Here is a 16,141-nt window from a genome sequence, read left to right as displayed (position 1 = left end):
AGGTTTATGCTACACTTGATGACATTCCTGCCCCCCCCTTCATTTTCTTGAATGGAATCCAGTAAAATGTCACACCTAGCCACATCAGTGACACATCTATATCTAAGCTTAGTGTAAATTACTCAATTCTTTGGTTGCTGTATTCATTTACAATGCATCTGAAATCCAAGGTAGAGTAAGGCACTCACAGTATAAGGACTGGGATTCCCAGGTCTGCCTGGCACGATTGGCAGGAAGTCAAATTGGCCTTTACTGTTTAGTACTGGCTTTGGCTTTATGACTAGACCTGTCTCCACAGACAGTCCGTCCTTCAGGTTTGAGCTGCAATATGACACCAAAGAAGTTGAGTCAATAGTTAAGTGTAGTGGGTGAGGTTTATTCAGGCAGATGACTTCGGAATTAGCTTGCACCTACCTTCACTTGGAAAGGCACTCTGTTGCGTATCAGCACCGGCTGGCTTTTTATTGACAAAATTCAGGAGAAAGAACCTTATTTCTGATTGGTGTACATACTTTACTAGAGAAGCATTGGTGGAATTTCACTCATCAACGTGGGGGGCCAGATTTACAGGAAAGCAAGGCTTACGTTTCAGTAAGGACAATTCTTAGGGACTTTGTCCACTTGACTGCTAACACCAGTCTATCAAAATCACAATTCCATTCTGATATCATTTAGCAACGATGAACTATATACTGTACATGTGTACACTGTTGGTTCTCAATTGTACACTGTACATGAGCATACACTAGGGTAAAACATCAATAGTTCTGAGGTTGAAAAACACTGGTTTATACAATGTGTGATGGTTATCATTTCATAAACAATCTAGAACCCAGAATACCAAACCTGTGGCTGTAGGGCTGAGTTGATGCTGACCCATGGCGGTCCCTGGGTGGTATCTTGTTTCCTATTAAGCTGCCCCTCCCACCCTGCCGCAGGCTTCTTGAGGGCAGTCCTTCCACCTAGTTCAGTGCCTCGGAAGGTATCTATGACTCCGGGAAGAGTGAGCAAAACCCATTTGTTGAACGAATGAAGCCAAGCACGTGTGCTCAGACAATGCAGACGTTTGAGAATGCCTGATCCATGATAAACCTCTGAAGCAAAGGATTTCCAATGTCAATCTCCCTTCTCCTCTGTCTTTCCAAGGATGCGATATTGACATTTGAACAAAAGGTAAATTGGTCTGTCGGTCTATGGAGGAGAGCAAGTTGTCAATCAGGACCGATTGTGAAGCGCTAGAGTGGAACCCTCACCAACCTGTGGTGTTTCCCATCTGTTCTTAATATCACATTTCTGTTCTATCCATTAAATCGCCACATTTTTTGAGTGATGACTTCTCAAGAAATATTTTGTTTTCATGGACATGCTTATGCTAGAAAGATGATTTAGAGGAAAAGTAAAGCGAATGAATGATGTACATGCATGTGCGCATACACATTTCCACACAGACACACACACTTCCACCACCACCTTATGATACCCTAAGGTCTTCCTGGCAGCGTTTCTTGCTGATCATGTTAGCCACAGTGTGAGTCATGTCTGCTTGCTGGCACGTGGTAAAGTGATCTCTCTTTATTAGATGAAGGCTTGAATGAAGGGTGGCGGGTACTATGTCTTCCTCGTTCAATATCCTCTCTCTCTCTGCTGCCTCTCTGCTTTCTGCTCTCTGCAGACCGCGGGCGGCTGGAAAGGCCGCCGAGGAAAGGTGAGAAGAATGCTGAGCCAAAGTATTTTCAACTCAAAGAAAGATACTGCCTTGTAACCAATACGATGAATAAAATGCAGTATGAGAGAGTTGTGCGTGTCTCTCCCACCATCCTACTTTCATTAGGGCTGGTAGAGAGCAGCCAGATATAAGCTAGATGGCGAAAAAACAGAATCAATATGACCCTAGAAGTGATACTTGTAAATGTGGGAGTGATTCTGTCTTCTTGGTTTAATGAAACTGTTTGCTTTCAGAAATAAAAACAAATCTTAATTTTTTTTTACAACAAATGCCCAGATATTCCTGAGAAAATATCTTCTGATACCCGTGTCCTCGCTGTACTTGAAAATGGTAGGACTACTTCACTCATGTTGCCGTTTGGTTTAGTGCAAAGAAATCATGAAGGTTAAAAAGTATTTTTAGAGTTTGTCAAAATACAGTGGTTCTTATGTCCATTGGCGAATTTTTAACTTAAACAATTCTTTTTAATATGAGCACGGTTCTTTTGAAGTAACTGAGATATTCACTGCCATTGAGTCAATTCTGACCCACAGTGACCTTGTAGGGCAAGGTACAGCTGCCCGGTGTGGCTTTTGTCAGAAAGCCTCTTCTGTCTCCTGCGGAGCAGCTGGTGGCTTTGAAACGCTGCCCTTGTCGCTGTGGTTAGCAGCCCGACCTGTAACCCACGATACCATCAGGGCGCCTCTGCTGAGATAAACACCGATAAAGGTCTTCTTGAACAAACACATACAAGAAGTTAGTCAACACAGTTTGTTAATCTGTACTTACCTAACAATGTTTGGCGTGTTCTCTTAAAATCCCAGTTGTTAAATATATTTAATCAAACAACAAGTGATGCACTATTTTTTTATTAGAAAGAAAAACTATAGATGATTTCTTTGCGAAAGGATAATATTCACTCTAAATTGAACAGTCTTTCCGTCTTGTTTCGAACAAGATGCCACTGAGTTGGTTCTGAGTCCTGGAGACCCATGAGTTACAGAGTAGAACTGCCCCCGTTGGGACAGGTCTAGTCATAAAGGTCTAGTCATAAAGCCAAAGCCAGTACTAAACAGTAAAGGCCAATTTGTCTGAAATCTTTAGAGAAGCGGAATACTGGGCTATTCTTCCATGATGTTGCTGGGTGGATTTGAACCACCCATCTTTCAGCCAGAAGGCATGCACAAACTCTGCGTACCAACCAGGGACCCCTAATTGGTGCTGCATGCCTTATGACAGAGAGGGGTAGTTGCGCTGGACAAGTGGTTCTAAAATCCATCAAATCATACCACAAAGTTAGGCACCTGCTTAACATATGAGAGGGTACTCAAAATATCCTGATGCTCTTTTGTTTTTTTTAAATGTGAGGGGGAGAGTGCATTTGGAGTTCTTTCCACCAGGTCAGACTGTAATCAAGCTTTCTATTTAGAGAGTTCTGAAAAGATTGTATAACAGTGTGCAACAATAAAGACCTGATTTGTGGCAGATGGGGGGGCTGGGTTTGCCACCATGACAACGCACCTGCTAATGCAGCCACCTCTGTGAGCCAATTTTTGGCAAAAAAAAAAAAACAAAATCCAGGATGCCTCTCTTGCCCCATGCAGTACACTCACCTGACCTTTGTGTGACTTCTTTTTTTTCTGCAAATGAAGAGGGACATGAAAGAACAGCGATTTAAGGACAGAAGAGGTGAAGAAAAAAATGAGGGAGGCGCTGTCAGCCATCCACACCGATGAGTTTGAAACATGTTTCCAAGAATGGAATCGCAGATTTGACAAATGTTTTAGGTGTAATGGAGAGTACTTTGAAGGTGACCAAGGTTGTTTCGTAAAAAAATTTAAATGCATAGCTTTGGAAAAATCTGCTTTTTTAATCCCCCCTCATATACACCAGGTCTTAAGTTCTGGTTGTGTGGAAACATATATTTATATGCATATATTTATATGCAAATGTATATGTTTCTATGTAAATGGATACATGACATTTTCAACAGCTTCACATACATAGAAAAGCTGGACAATGATTAAGGAAGAAAAAGGAAGAATTGATACATTTGAGTTATGATGTTGGTAAAGAATATTGACAATATCATAAAGTGCAGTGAGAAGACTGAACAAATCTGTTTTGGAAAAAGTACAGCCAGAGTGCTCCATTCCACAGTGGATAGTGAGACCTTGTCTTGTGCACGTTGGACATGTTACTGGGAGAGATCAGGTAAACTAGAAGGTCTTTAGAGACCATCCAGGAGCTAGATTGAGACAAATGGCTGCAACAATGGCCTCAAACACAGGTATAATTGTGAGGACAGTGATGGACAATCACAGTGTAATTGTGAGGACAGTGCTGGGAAAGGCAGTGCTTCCTTTTATGAAACAGACTCACTATGAGTTGGAACTCATTTGAGAGCACCTAAGAACATGCACATATAAGCAGAAAGAAAACAAAAAGAAAAATCACATCTTGACCAGTAAGCATCACCATGGTAAATGGAGAAAAGCCTGATGCTGTTTAGGATTTTATTTTATTTGGATCCACAATCAACAACTCTGAAAGCAGGAGTCAAGAAATCAAATGCAGTATTATTGTCCACGTCTGTTGGTTACGATCTCTTTAAAGTGTTAAAATAGCAAAGCCGTGACTAATATTTGAGGATTATTATTTGCCTAACCCTACCCAAGCCAGGGGTTCTTTCTTTTTTCCAAACTAGGGTATTTTTAATGGCCTTCTATGCATTTGAAAGCTGTACATTGAATAATTAAGACCAAAGAAGAATTGATATCTTTGAATCATGGTGTTCTCAAATAGTGTTAAATATATCATGGAATGTCAAAAGCATGAACAAACCTACTTTAGGTGTCCCTTAGAAGAGAGGAGAGTGGGACTTTGTCTTACTTATTTTGGACACTTATTAGTAGGGCTCAGTTCCTGGAGATGGATGCCATGGTTGGTAAAGTAGAGGGTCAACAATAAAGTGCAAGACCTTCAATGAGATGGATTGACACAATAGCTGAAACAATGAGTTCAAAAGGGATTGTGACGAGGACTCGTGGCCCGGCAGTGTTGCATTCTGTTGGGTATGGAGTCGCTATACGGTGGAACACAGTTGATGACATCTAACAAGACAAACAATTCTTATAAATGAATCGATGCTTTCAAGAAGGATAACACAAGGCAACCATAATAATGAAAGTGACAGCTGAGCAAAGAAATGCAAGGGAGACGCATCTTTCATTGTCTGACCCTTGTGAGGACGGTGAACAGAGTGTTGCTATGAGTCGAAGACTATACTAGCTAGGTTTTGTGTCAACTTGGCTGAGTGAGGAATCTCAGTGGTTGGGGATTTAAGGCCTAGTAATGCCCGATGATGTGACCCAACACTAGGAGAGCAGCTCCAGGAGATTTACAGGGAGCAACCCATCACTTGTGAAAAGATTAAAATGGAATGCAACTCCCCCTTTTCAGATCACAGCCCTGATGAGATTCAAAGGACATTTCCTCAGGGGGTGTTGTCTACTTCCTATATACATAGCTGTTGTGGAAAAGCTTTCATGCGTTTTGAGGAATTTGGATCCTGAATCTAGCCTGTTAACCCTTCTCAAACACCTGTCTTTCCAAGAGTCATTTTCACCGAAACGAATGTTTTTCAAGTTGGACCAACTCATAGCAAGCCTAGACACTGTCTCAAATGGAGAGCCACGTGTAGGACAATTTCATGTCTATACCCCCATTGCATAGTTGGGAAACCCAAGCCTCAGGGAGATAAAATTATTTGTGTGAAGCCACTCACTGAACACACACTGGGGTCAATATTATTCCAAGGGTGGGGCCATGGGATTGTCCAAACCCTTCAATGGTAAATGTATCCATTATGAGGTTAGACTATTATTTATCAACTGCGTTGCTTAGAACTCCTAGTGTACAGCAACTATAAAAAGGAGACTGACCGCTCATTCACATTGGTGTTTTCATAATTCTATGGATATTGCTTTCCCATTGTCCTTGATGAGCAAGACTTGGATTAAGGCTTTAGGATAAGAATTCCTTAAGTGGTACAAACATCTCCAACCTTCCAGGTTTTCTAGAAATAACTAAGTGTGTGTGTGTGTGTGTGTGTGTGTGTGTGTGTGTTCCTATATGAAGGTTAGGGGCAAAGCACCATCATAACATTTGAAACACACATAAAGGTATGCTTTACCGGAAAATCATTTAAAAATCTCCAAAATTACTTTTTGCAGAGGACTATGCGCGGCATCTGGGTTTTGACCTTTAGAAGAGAGCCAACTCTGGAGAACAACCTCACTTCTTTGATTTGAATACTCAATGAATTGGAACATGGTTGAAGATTAAGGTTCCTGGCTACTGATGCAACACATCGCCTGATCCAACCTATCCAAAGGGACACATCACCTGATGACACCTCAACCAACAGAATTCGAGCGACAGCCCGCCATTGACCGACCAATCACGGAAGCACACGCGAACCTACTCACCAACCCCCGCTGGACTTTGCTGGCGCCAGAATCCCCTTCAATGGACTTGTGGGGCAATATCCCCCACTCCCTAAGCCTATAAAAGCTAGGCTACCAAAGCATTCGGGCCGATTCCCTTTGGACGCTGGGTCCCCGCTGCGCTGGAGAGCAGAGGGAAGAAAGCCTTAACTCGAGCTAGAAAATAAACTCCTTTTGTTGTTTTTGCATCTCAGCTGGTCATGATTCTTCCGTGCACCCAAGATTTAATTACAATAAATGAAGACCACAATAAAAAGGCCCCCCTACTTACCCCAACAAAAAATTACATTGTAAGTGTTACTCTTGATCTCTTCAATATTGCTACAAACATTACTACTGCTTTGGTGTTAAAAAGAAATCCTTTCTAATCAGTAGCTCACAGAGAGCTTGGTGCTGTAATAGGAGAGGCAGAGCTCCATGAACAGTGCGATCATGAACAGAACACCCAAACTAGCTACACATCAGTTTCTCAACGCAGACATTGGAATTTACCTATCGAACCATTCAGGAAGTTAAATTCAGGTAGTCAGTGTTGGCACACAGTCACCAAAGAAACCAAACTCACTGCCATCAAGTTGGTTCCGACTCAGGGGGACCCTGTAGGACAGAGTAGAACTTCCGCTGTGCATTCTGAGGCTTTAAGCCTGAAGCCTCCTCATTCTGTGGCAGGCAGCCGCTGGACCCCCACACACGCAGTGCTCTAGAAACGCCGAACATCATCGCTGTCACCCTTGACTCCCTCGTTAGAGGGAGTCAAATTAAAACACAAAAGTCTACTTTTACCCATCATACATACTTTTTATTTCTGTGAAATATGGTCACGGACATTAAGTTCATTGTCATTAAGATTTTTATTAGCAAGTTTTTCTTAAGGGCACTAGATGGCGACCTTTTCCTTTTTAAAACTTCGTCAATACTTCTGATTTGGCAGCTGGAACAAATACATTTAGAAGCAAGGAAACAAGAGCAAAGCCACATCTTTGGGAGCCGCATTGTCAAATTCGAGAAGTTCTCCTGGTTCTGCTTTCACGCCAGGAGGAGTCCAGGACTCCAGCTGCTGCCCTTCAACTTGATTTCTCAAGATCTCACTTTCTTCTTTGATAATATGAGGTAGTTGGGTTAGATCATCGTGGATCTTCCTTTCGGGTCCAAAGTGCTGGGATTTCCAATAATTTGGTGTTTATTCTTCTGCCAGGCTGTCTTTTCTCAAGTTTTCCTTGTGTTCTAAATTGAGGAATTCTAGGGCCAATGAGCATAGTTTAAGGAGATTAGGTTTCAGTGTTTTTAAAGGAGAACTGGTTGATGAGACAAGGACCCCTGGAGTGCCCTTGTCACTCACTGCTTTGCTAACAGCAAGGCCCACAGAGGACTCCATGGGAAGCATTGCCCCATGGGCGAAAGGAAAGGAAAGGAAAGGCTGTCTGCTCCAGGTAAGACTTCAGTTAGGGATCCCATGCGGAGAATTCTACTCTACCCTATAAGCTTGCTATGAAGTGGAACCCACTGGCTGGCAGTCGACATTTGTGATTGTTGTTTGGTTTATTAAAATATAAGTTTTATATTTTAAGCCATGGATGAATCTGAAGGGTTTTTAAGTTTTCCTCCCCCAAAATTTGAAGTTTTGAGGTGTATGTGAAACCGTGGTCTTTGTTTAATACGCACAGACATATGAGTATATATGAGCATTATGTACAAACATGAACGACATGCATCTGTAAATAATGTACCAAGAACATCCACAGCCATTGAGTCAACTCTGACTCATTGACACAATGCAGGACAGACTGGAACTGCCCCATGGTTTTCAAGGCCGTAATCTTTATGGAAGCATGCAGCTACATCTTTCTCCAGCGGAGTCACTGATGGGTTCCAACCACAAACCTCTTAGCAATCCAGCTCTTAACCACTACACTACCAGGGACCCTTGAAGATACGTCAGCCTGGAAAAAAAATTCTCCTTAGCAGTCATTTAAATGCTACCTTTTCCATAAATAAATCTAAGCTGATGTCTACATTTGTGGATGTGCAGTTGCTTTCTTTCCATATGCATAATTTAAAAATATCATTTATTTTGAATGTTTAAAAAGGGATGATGGATTAAGTTGTTCATAGCCTTCAAATGCAGATGGAAGATGGTCAAAGGAGTGGAACTAAGCATAAGTAATAAAGAAATGCCAGGATAAAAGATATTTGGAGGATTTATTTGTAGATGCCGGTTTTTCCTTCCTGGAGAATGACGGACTTTCTGCTCTCATACCGGGGACTCTCAGGGGAATTTTCCACCTGGTCCTACAGGTCACTATGAGTCGGGATGGACTTGCTGGCAGTGAGGTGAGTTTGGGCTTTTCCTTTACTTAGGTGTTTCAGATGAGGTAGGAATGGTACTTACCTGGAGAAGTAGCCAGTAAGCCGTATGTTAATTTTTTATTGTTTTTTTAAGGGCAAGTTACTATTTCAGAGAGAATCTCCTTTGCATCTATTTTCTTTTCAAAAGAAGTAATTACTAATTGGATAGTTATTGCCTGGAGCTATTTCCCTCTCACAAAACCCAAGGTTTGGAAAACTCACACAAAAACTCTTTGGTTAGGAACAATACTGATTATTATTTTTTTTATGAAAATGCTCCCTGTGAAATGTAAAAGAAAGGAAAGTGCAGATGGTAGCAAGTGTGTGGTTCAATTGGGTCGAGTCATTCCTTTTGCACAGGGCGAGGTGATGGATGCGTTACAGAGCCCGTTCCGGTCTCCCTGAGCCGGCAGCTAGGAGGGTGACTAGCAGTCAGTTCAACACTGGCGGAAGCCGCTGGCCAGCAGTGGGGGGCCATGTTGTGACATAACTAGATGCTCAACAGACAGATTCCAACTCTAGCGACCAAGTACACTCCAGAGGTTTACAGTCCCCGCATGCCCTTTCTCTTTTCAGTAAACATTTGGCTCTTTACCACGTGGGTACACATCCAATGTTACCACCAATTTAATTTACTATTTCCAGTTAACGTTTTAAGCTTGAAACAAAACAAGAACCCAAACAGAACTGGAATGGTTATTGCCCTGTCGTTCTTACTCAGATCACAGCTACAGGAGGCCACAGTCAGAAACACACACACACACACACACACACACACACACACACACAATCAATCCATCCATCCATCCAGACACCCAGAAAATAGAGAAAGCACAGATATTTACTCAGGCTATGAAGTGCTACACGCTACACACACACACACACACACACACACACACACGCACAGATATTTACTCAGGCTATGAAGTGCTACACGCTACACACACACACACACACACACACCACAAAGTCTTTAAGATCCAGTTACAAGCACTGCGTCATACACCAGATCACATGGTAATTGTTGCTATTTCAAGGATCCAGTGGCATAAAGCTCTCCCCCCACACCTCCCTTTACTTTCTTTGGTACCGTATAGCTCATTAGAGTGATTCCTGTCAGATGCGGTGAGCGCGCTGCTCCAGCCCGCCCAGCTAGAAACCAGGATCTTGGTGGGGCAACGCGCACGCGCGCGTGTTCTTAAGGAAAGGGGGCCGGAGGAGGGGGTCTCAAGGGAAGCAGGGCAGCTCTAATTGGTTTCTCAATGAAAGATAATCACCTATTCCCTGGGGAGGCTGGGGATTAGCACTCGGTTTCTCCCGGTCGCGTTTAGCCGTCTCATCCTCCCCTCGCTGCTTTCAGTCCATTCAGCAGAAGTGGATCGAAGAAAGCGGCTCCGGGCGCCGCAGTAGGGACAGCACTCGGCTGCTGCGCTCGAGTACTCCGCGCCCCATTCACTCCCTCATCCCGGCCGCGGTCCCAGCCGCCGCCGCCCGACCAAAAGTTTCGCGGAGCGGCTCTGGGAAAACATGAGCGAGCTGGAGGAAGACTTTGCCAAGATTCTCATGCTCAAGGAGGAGAGGATCAAGGAGCTGGAGAAGCGGCTGTCAGAGAAGGAGGAGGAAATCCAGGAGCTGAAGAGGAAGCTTCACAAATGCCAGTCGGTGCTGCCGGCGCCCACCACTCACATCGGCCCCCGGACCACCCGGGCGCAAGGCATCTCGGCCGAGCCGCAGACGTACCGGTCCTTCCACGACCTCCGACAGGCGTTCCGGAAATTCACCAAATCGGAAAGGTAGGCGTCGGGGCGCGGCGCGGGGCGCCCAGCCCTCGCCAGGCGCGGCGGGGAAGGGGCAATGCTATTGCTCCTGGCGCTGGGCCGGGGTGCCCGCCCCCCCCCCATCCCCCGGGCTGCGCACCGGGTCGGGGGCCAGGGCTCAGGGCTGCAGCGGCGGGGCTGGGCAGCGCCGGGCGCCCCCTGCTCTTCGCCGCGCACGCCGTGGGGGTGGCCCTGGCGGCTCGGGAATGGGAAGTGTTTATTTTTATTTCTGGCCATCACGTGCTGCGCTAGTCTTTCTCTGGGGCTGGGAAAGGCGAGCTCCTCGGGGAGCCTCGGCCCTGCGGCTTGGGGGCGGGGAGGAGGAGAGCGGAAAGTTTTCTCGCGTCCGCGAACTTGGCCATCCCGCTGCAGGCGCACTGTCTCTCTTCCGCGCGCTCCCGGGGACGCGGCCGAGCCCTGCCCATCTCCCGGCCGCGAGAGCTTCCCCTCGCGAAGCCCCGGCCCCGGGTCACGGGGCGTGCTCGGTCGGCTGCCGGAGCGTCCCGGGAGGAGCGGAAGGAGGCTGGACAGGATTGGGTTCAATTTAGGGACTGAACTTGTCCAGAGCTCCGAGGAGAGGGCGCGGGGGTGGCTGCAGGCGGCACTGGGGCGCCACTGGGAGGCCGGGATCCGGCTCCGGGAATCCCGGGGCGGGGGGAGGGGGCGGGGTACGGTGAGGCTTTATTCACAGGGGTCACTTTCAAGGCAGATGTGCGGTCAGCAAGAAACCGTATGGCAACACTCCCCCCGTCCCCCGTCCCCCCACCAAAACCCAAAATAAAACTGAATGACGACACAATCGCCGTCCTCCGCGTGGACTCCGGTTCGTCCAGAACTCCACCTTCTGAATTTTGGTTTGCTCTGCCCGCGTCTCTTCCAGAAGAGCCACACCTTGGGCAGCCCTGGGCGTGGAGGCGGCTTAGTGGCCTTGCACGTGAAGCAGGTTTGCAGTGATTGATTGTTCAACCCAGTCTTGGGGTGGGCCATAGCCCCGCCCAGTGTCTTCCTTCGGAACCCCTCCCAGGAAAAGTTGGGAAAGGAGGGAGGAGGGCCGTCTGTCCCCGCGCCTTAAAGCTGCTGCCTTCCCTCCTCCCCGGCGTTCGGAGAGCCGAGTCCGGCCAGTTCAAAGTTGGGTGTCGCTCCGTCGGGTTCGCGGAGGAGGCTGGGCGGATTTTGGCCACAAGAAGTAAGCTTTTGCACGCCACTCGCTGCCGTCGCCGGAGGGGGCCGATCGATCGGCTCCCGCATTAAAGCGCCTCTGGACATTAGCGAGAGGAAGTACAGACTCCAAAGCCCATTACTGGCTTTTAGTCGCTGGAAGTGCGCGGCAGAAAGTGCATTTCGCAGGATATTGAATATTCCATTAGCCGTGCCCGCCTCCCTCTTACCCCTTCCCTCTTCTTGGATCACTTGGTGCCTGAGTTTGGGGCCCTCAGAGACCCCTAAAGTAGTCCTAACGTTTGCTTTGTGACCAGCGCTTCAAAAGAGCACGTCCTCTGGCCAGGGACTCCGGAAGGTTCCCTGCGCCTCCACTGGGTCTGCTGTGGGTGGCCGCTCACGTGCTTTGATGACAGTGGGGAGTAGGGGGCAAAGGGCGCCAGCAGGGCTTAAGAGCTGGTATTCCCAGAGGGCCGGGCCCTGGGAAGCAGGGGGGCGGAAAGCCGGCCCGCAGGCCTCTTCTGAGCTCTTTAAGTGCGGGGTGGGGAGGGGGGGGCAGATTGTAAATTTCTTTGAGTGCCACACTAGTTAGGAAGTGACACTTTCGGCCTAGCCTGCTTCCAAAGTCGCCATCCCAGGGAACAAAGGCATTCTTGGTCTTTCTCCTTGGCCAAGCCTGCAAGCCACTATTGGGCTTTGCCCTGGGCTGGAAGCTGCTGGTGCTGCCGCGGCCGCGTCTCGCTGCTGCCTGGCCGCGCATTCCGGGGCCGCTGCCCTGCCCTGCCCCTGCTCAGCAGCTGGAATCAATCTGCCCACCTCCTTAAGAAGCCACTTCAGCGGCGCTCACCCGGCAGCTGCTCGCCTCCCATGGCTGCTGGGCTTGGGCTTTATCGCATTTTTGAAATTGCAGATTTCGGTGTCTGGGTTGTGCCCCGCTTCCTAGGAGAGAGGCGATTTCAGGAGGGTCTGAGAGTGGGAGAAAACTCTCCCGCCCGGATTCACGAGCCAGCCCCCTCCCCACCGCCCCTGGGCCCCGACCAGGCATCTTCCCACGAATGAGAGGCGTTCGTATGTTTACTGGGAGGAAGTGTGTGATCTTTCATCTTGCACACACACCCCTCCCCCTATATTCCACTTTAGGGTTAGGAACAGCCATCCCAAGCATCGCTCATGCGCAGTAGCAGCAGAGGTCCTTTGCCTGTGCGTTTGTGTCTGCAGCAGTACGCTGGCGGGCTTGCCTTTACTCTGCGCTCTGGTAAACTTTGCCCCACTCGGCTCATGGTTTCGTGAGTTTAAGTGGAAGCGTATACTTTATTTCCAGCAGGAGGACTTGATTGAAATCGTTTGCAGAAAATAGGGGCATTGGAAGCACTGGAATGAAATACTAGAATTGAGTATTTCATTCTGAATTGAGTGTTCAATATGAGTATTGCATTCCAGTACTTAATAAGTATCCTATCACTTACTTATTGGGAAGACACCAGAAAGGAAATTTTTAAAAATGTAAATAAGGCATTTCTGTGAACGTAACACTGAACAAGATGCGCTCAACAGTAAACATTTAATTCACAGTAAAGGAGGAACTTTCAAAATAAAGGAGTGTTTTCTGATGTTCACCCAGTTGGTTTGGAGAGGAGATGATGTGCGCCTTGTTCGGGCTGTGTCCCCCACCCAGGCTTGCTGGGACTGAAGAGACTGCGCTCGTTTTAGACTCAGGTTCTGTTGCATCTGCCCACCGCTTTGAATAGTAGCTATTCCTTTTTACGGGTTCATTTGCAACTTTACCAGGTCACCCAGTTTTTACACTAACAAGAAACGCGCTGTTTTGAAAGTATATGAATTCTGCCTGACTGGCAGAAGAGTTAAAGAGTGTCGATCGCCTGTAAACACCCCTTCCCGAAAATGATTGTCATCTGAAATATTTACATAAGGCAGGACAGAAATATCTTCAGCCTTTAATGCCACAGACGGAAATGGGAGATTTCACCAACCACTGTAATCAAGTAAGGCCAATTAGCCAGCGTTCCATGTGTCTGCAGAGGGCACCCTGCACCATCGCCATTCAGAGTGATGTAAGTATCTAAGGAATGCTTGGATGAAAATTATCCTAGGGAAATGGAAGATGTGAGCACTCAGCAGAAGTATCAAGTGTACATTTCGATGATCGTGTTTAGAAAGAAAACATCCGACTTACTGCCTTGCTCCTGCTCAAATGGCTATCAAAAAAGGCAGCCTGTGCCTCGGGTGGCGCTAATCCTATTTAAAATGTATAGATGACTCTCTCCCAAAGAACTTCAAGTATTGCACATAGGGGTTGCCTATTTGTGTGTGTGTGTGTGTGTGTGTGTGTGTGAACTCTTAACAACCAATCTGTTTGCTCTTTTTAAAGTCTAAATTTTAGGTTCCCAAACTGATTTGACCTGAGATAGTCCTACTCTGGGGTTGTAATTTACCACCTGTCTTCTATCTTCTTGCTTTCTCACCATATTTCTCTAGCTTGGTCGGATGTCGGAGGAAGGGCTGAGGAATCCCATGGTTACGAAGGAGGTGGAAATCTCGGTTTTCATTTGCCAGGCCTTCTGTGCATTTTACTCCTTATACACATTGCCTTTTGCCCTCTGGGCCCATCATCATAATGATTTTATGACACTAATCTTACTATCAGTAACTGATAATCTACTAAAACATTAACTTGCTTCTTCTTCCTGGTTAGCATAAACCTAAACCAAACTCACTGCCATCAAGTCCATGGTGACTTGTAGTGCCCCCGCTGTGGGTTTCCGAGATGAACTGTTTACAGGAGTAGAAAACCCAGTCTTTCTCCAGTGGAGCAGCTTCTGGTTTCCAAAGCCCAATGGCGGGTCGCAGCCTAATGAGTAAGCACTATGCCACCAGGGCTTACTCCACCCCACCTGGGGGGACTTCTTGAGAAATAGGAGCATGCTCTCCTAGGGACTTGTAAGAAGACATTGACTTCATTTCCTCAGACGTGTAACATTCATGGCTGAAGTTGAGGAGGTGAGAGGTTAATGGAAGAAGCTGGGAATGTTTGGCAGGAGGGCTTGTAACATCTTCCTATCTTGCCACACATAGTTTGCAGAGAACAGCTTCTGAAGGCAAACCCCACACTTACTTTCAGTGAAAGCTACACAGGAGGTGGTACTGCCCTGATTTTCATGGTGAGCAAAAACTAGTTGAATTCTTTTTAAAAGGGTCTGGGAAACGGGACCAAAATGAAAATGCAGACATTAAAAAATTATAAACATTTAGATCAGAGTTAGTGGGTTGGTATCCTCAGCTTATCATCTGTTCATGCACACGTGTTATTTCAGACATTCCTTTGGCTTTGGGATTAGTTCCTTTTCCCACGTACTTTTATAGGTTACTCATCTGACTGATTCATAGATAGTTTGCCAGTTTCCCTTTCAATCATTATTCGTTAAGAATTTAACGGGCCCTAATGAAACTATTTTTAACAAACATGGAAAAAAAATGTCTGTCCTCCTTCCTCCTTCCTGACCATGGACTTGCTCCCTGCGCTCTTCCCTCTCAGACCAGCCAGAAGCGAGTCTGGGGGTGCCTGAGAAAAGGCCTTCCTTCGGATAAGATATTCAGGTGATTTCATCATTGCTCAGGGTATGAATAATTATTTTCATTTGCCTCTGAGAATTTGCTTATCAAGGTTCAGGACTCTGTGTTATCTAGGTTTCTTGCAGCTCTTGGACACTACTGTGAGTTCTGAGATAAACCAGGGATAGTATATCCTGTTTCACAAAAGTGAAAGCTCATAAGTTTAGGAATTGTCGGAAAGAAATACTGACCTTGAATTGCGCTCTGTTGGCATGCTGTAAAATTGGGTCCTGGGAGAGGAGAGGACACACACACACACACGCACGCACACACGCCAAACTTCTGCTTTATTCAATTTATAATTTTATTTCTTGTACCCAAACCCAACACAGTGCTAACTCATGGTGACTCTATAGAATCAAGTAACTGTTTCTTAGGATGTCTGAGACTTTATGGGAGTAGATAGCCACACCTTTCCCCAATCAAGGGGACGGTGGTCTTGATCTCGTGACCTCATAATTAGCAGCCCAACACTTAACCCACTATGCCATGAGAATTCTTTTTATGTCTTAACGAAATTGTTATTCTGAAATGCTCCTAGGTTGATCCAAAGCAATTTCTGGTGGAGCGGAAGTTCACCCTTCGTTTTGTTATGACAAAGACCACAGTTGTCCGATGCTTGTGCTTGATCACACTCCCTGGTGGTGTCTCCCGGAGCACAAACTCAAATACAAATGCACTGCCATCAAGTCAATTCTGACTCAGTTGAGCCTGTAGCACAAGTAGAACCGCCCCTTGGGGTTTCCGAGACCATAAATCTTTATGGGAGCAGAGTGGCTGGTGGGTATGAACTGCTAACTCTCTAGTTAGCAAGGAGGTGGACACCTCCCTATGTCACTGGAGTTCCCTCCCGGAGCCAGCGTGCTGGAAACGGTATTTTTTGCTCCCAATTAGAACAACTGCCTTCCATTTTTACCGGTGCTGGTTTTTCATCTCTTTTTCACTGTTCTTGGACCTGCCCGTGTTCTGTGTCTCTT

At 46.4% G+C, this 16,141-nt stretch overlaps 1 protein-coding gene across 1 annotated transcript in view; it reads left to right on the top strand.

Annotated features, from left to right (window-relative positions):
• The first annotated feature begins 9,658 nt into the window (after positions 1-9,658).
• Positions 9,659-16,141, top strand: part of PRKG1 (protein kinase cGMP-dependent 1) — a 1,325,949-nt gene continuing 1,319,466 nt past the window's right edge. Inside the window, exon 1 of the mRNA XM_075534995.1 lies at positions 9,659-10,352. Within this exon, the coding sequence (XP_075391110.1) occupies positions 10,087-10,352 (266 nt within the window). The 5' untranslated portion in view covers positions 9,659-10,086. The remainder of the gene's footprint in view (positions 10,353-16,141) is intronic.

The sequence above is a fragment of the Tenrec ecaudatus genome, chromosome 16 (genome assembly GCF_050624435.1).
Source record: "Tenrec ecaudatus isolate mTenEca1 chromosome 16, mTenEca1.hap1, whole genome shotgun sequence".
Classification (NCBI taxonomy): domain Eukaryota; kingdom Metazoa; phylum Chordata; class Mammalia; order Afrosoricida; family Tenrecidae; genus Tenrec; species Tenrec ecaudatus.
The sequence above is the reverse complement of the archived record's forward strand: the minus strand, read 5'-3'. Positions and strand labels throughout refer to the sequence as shown.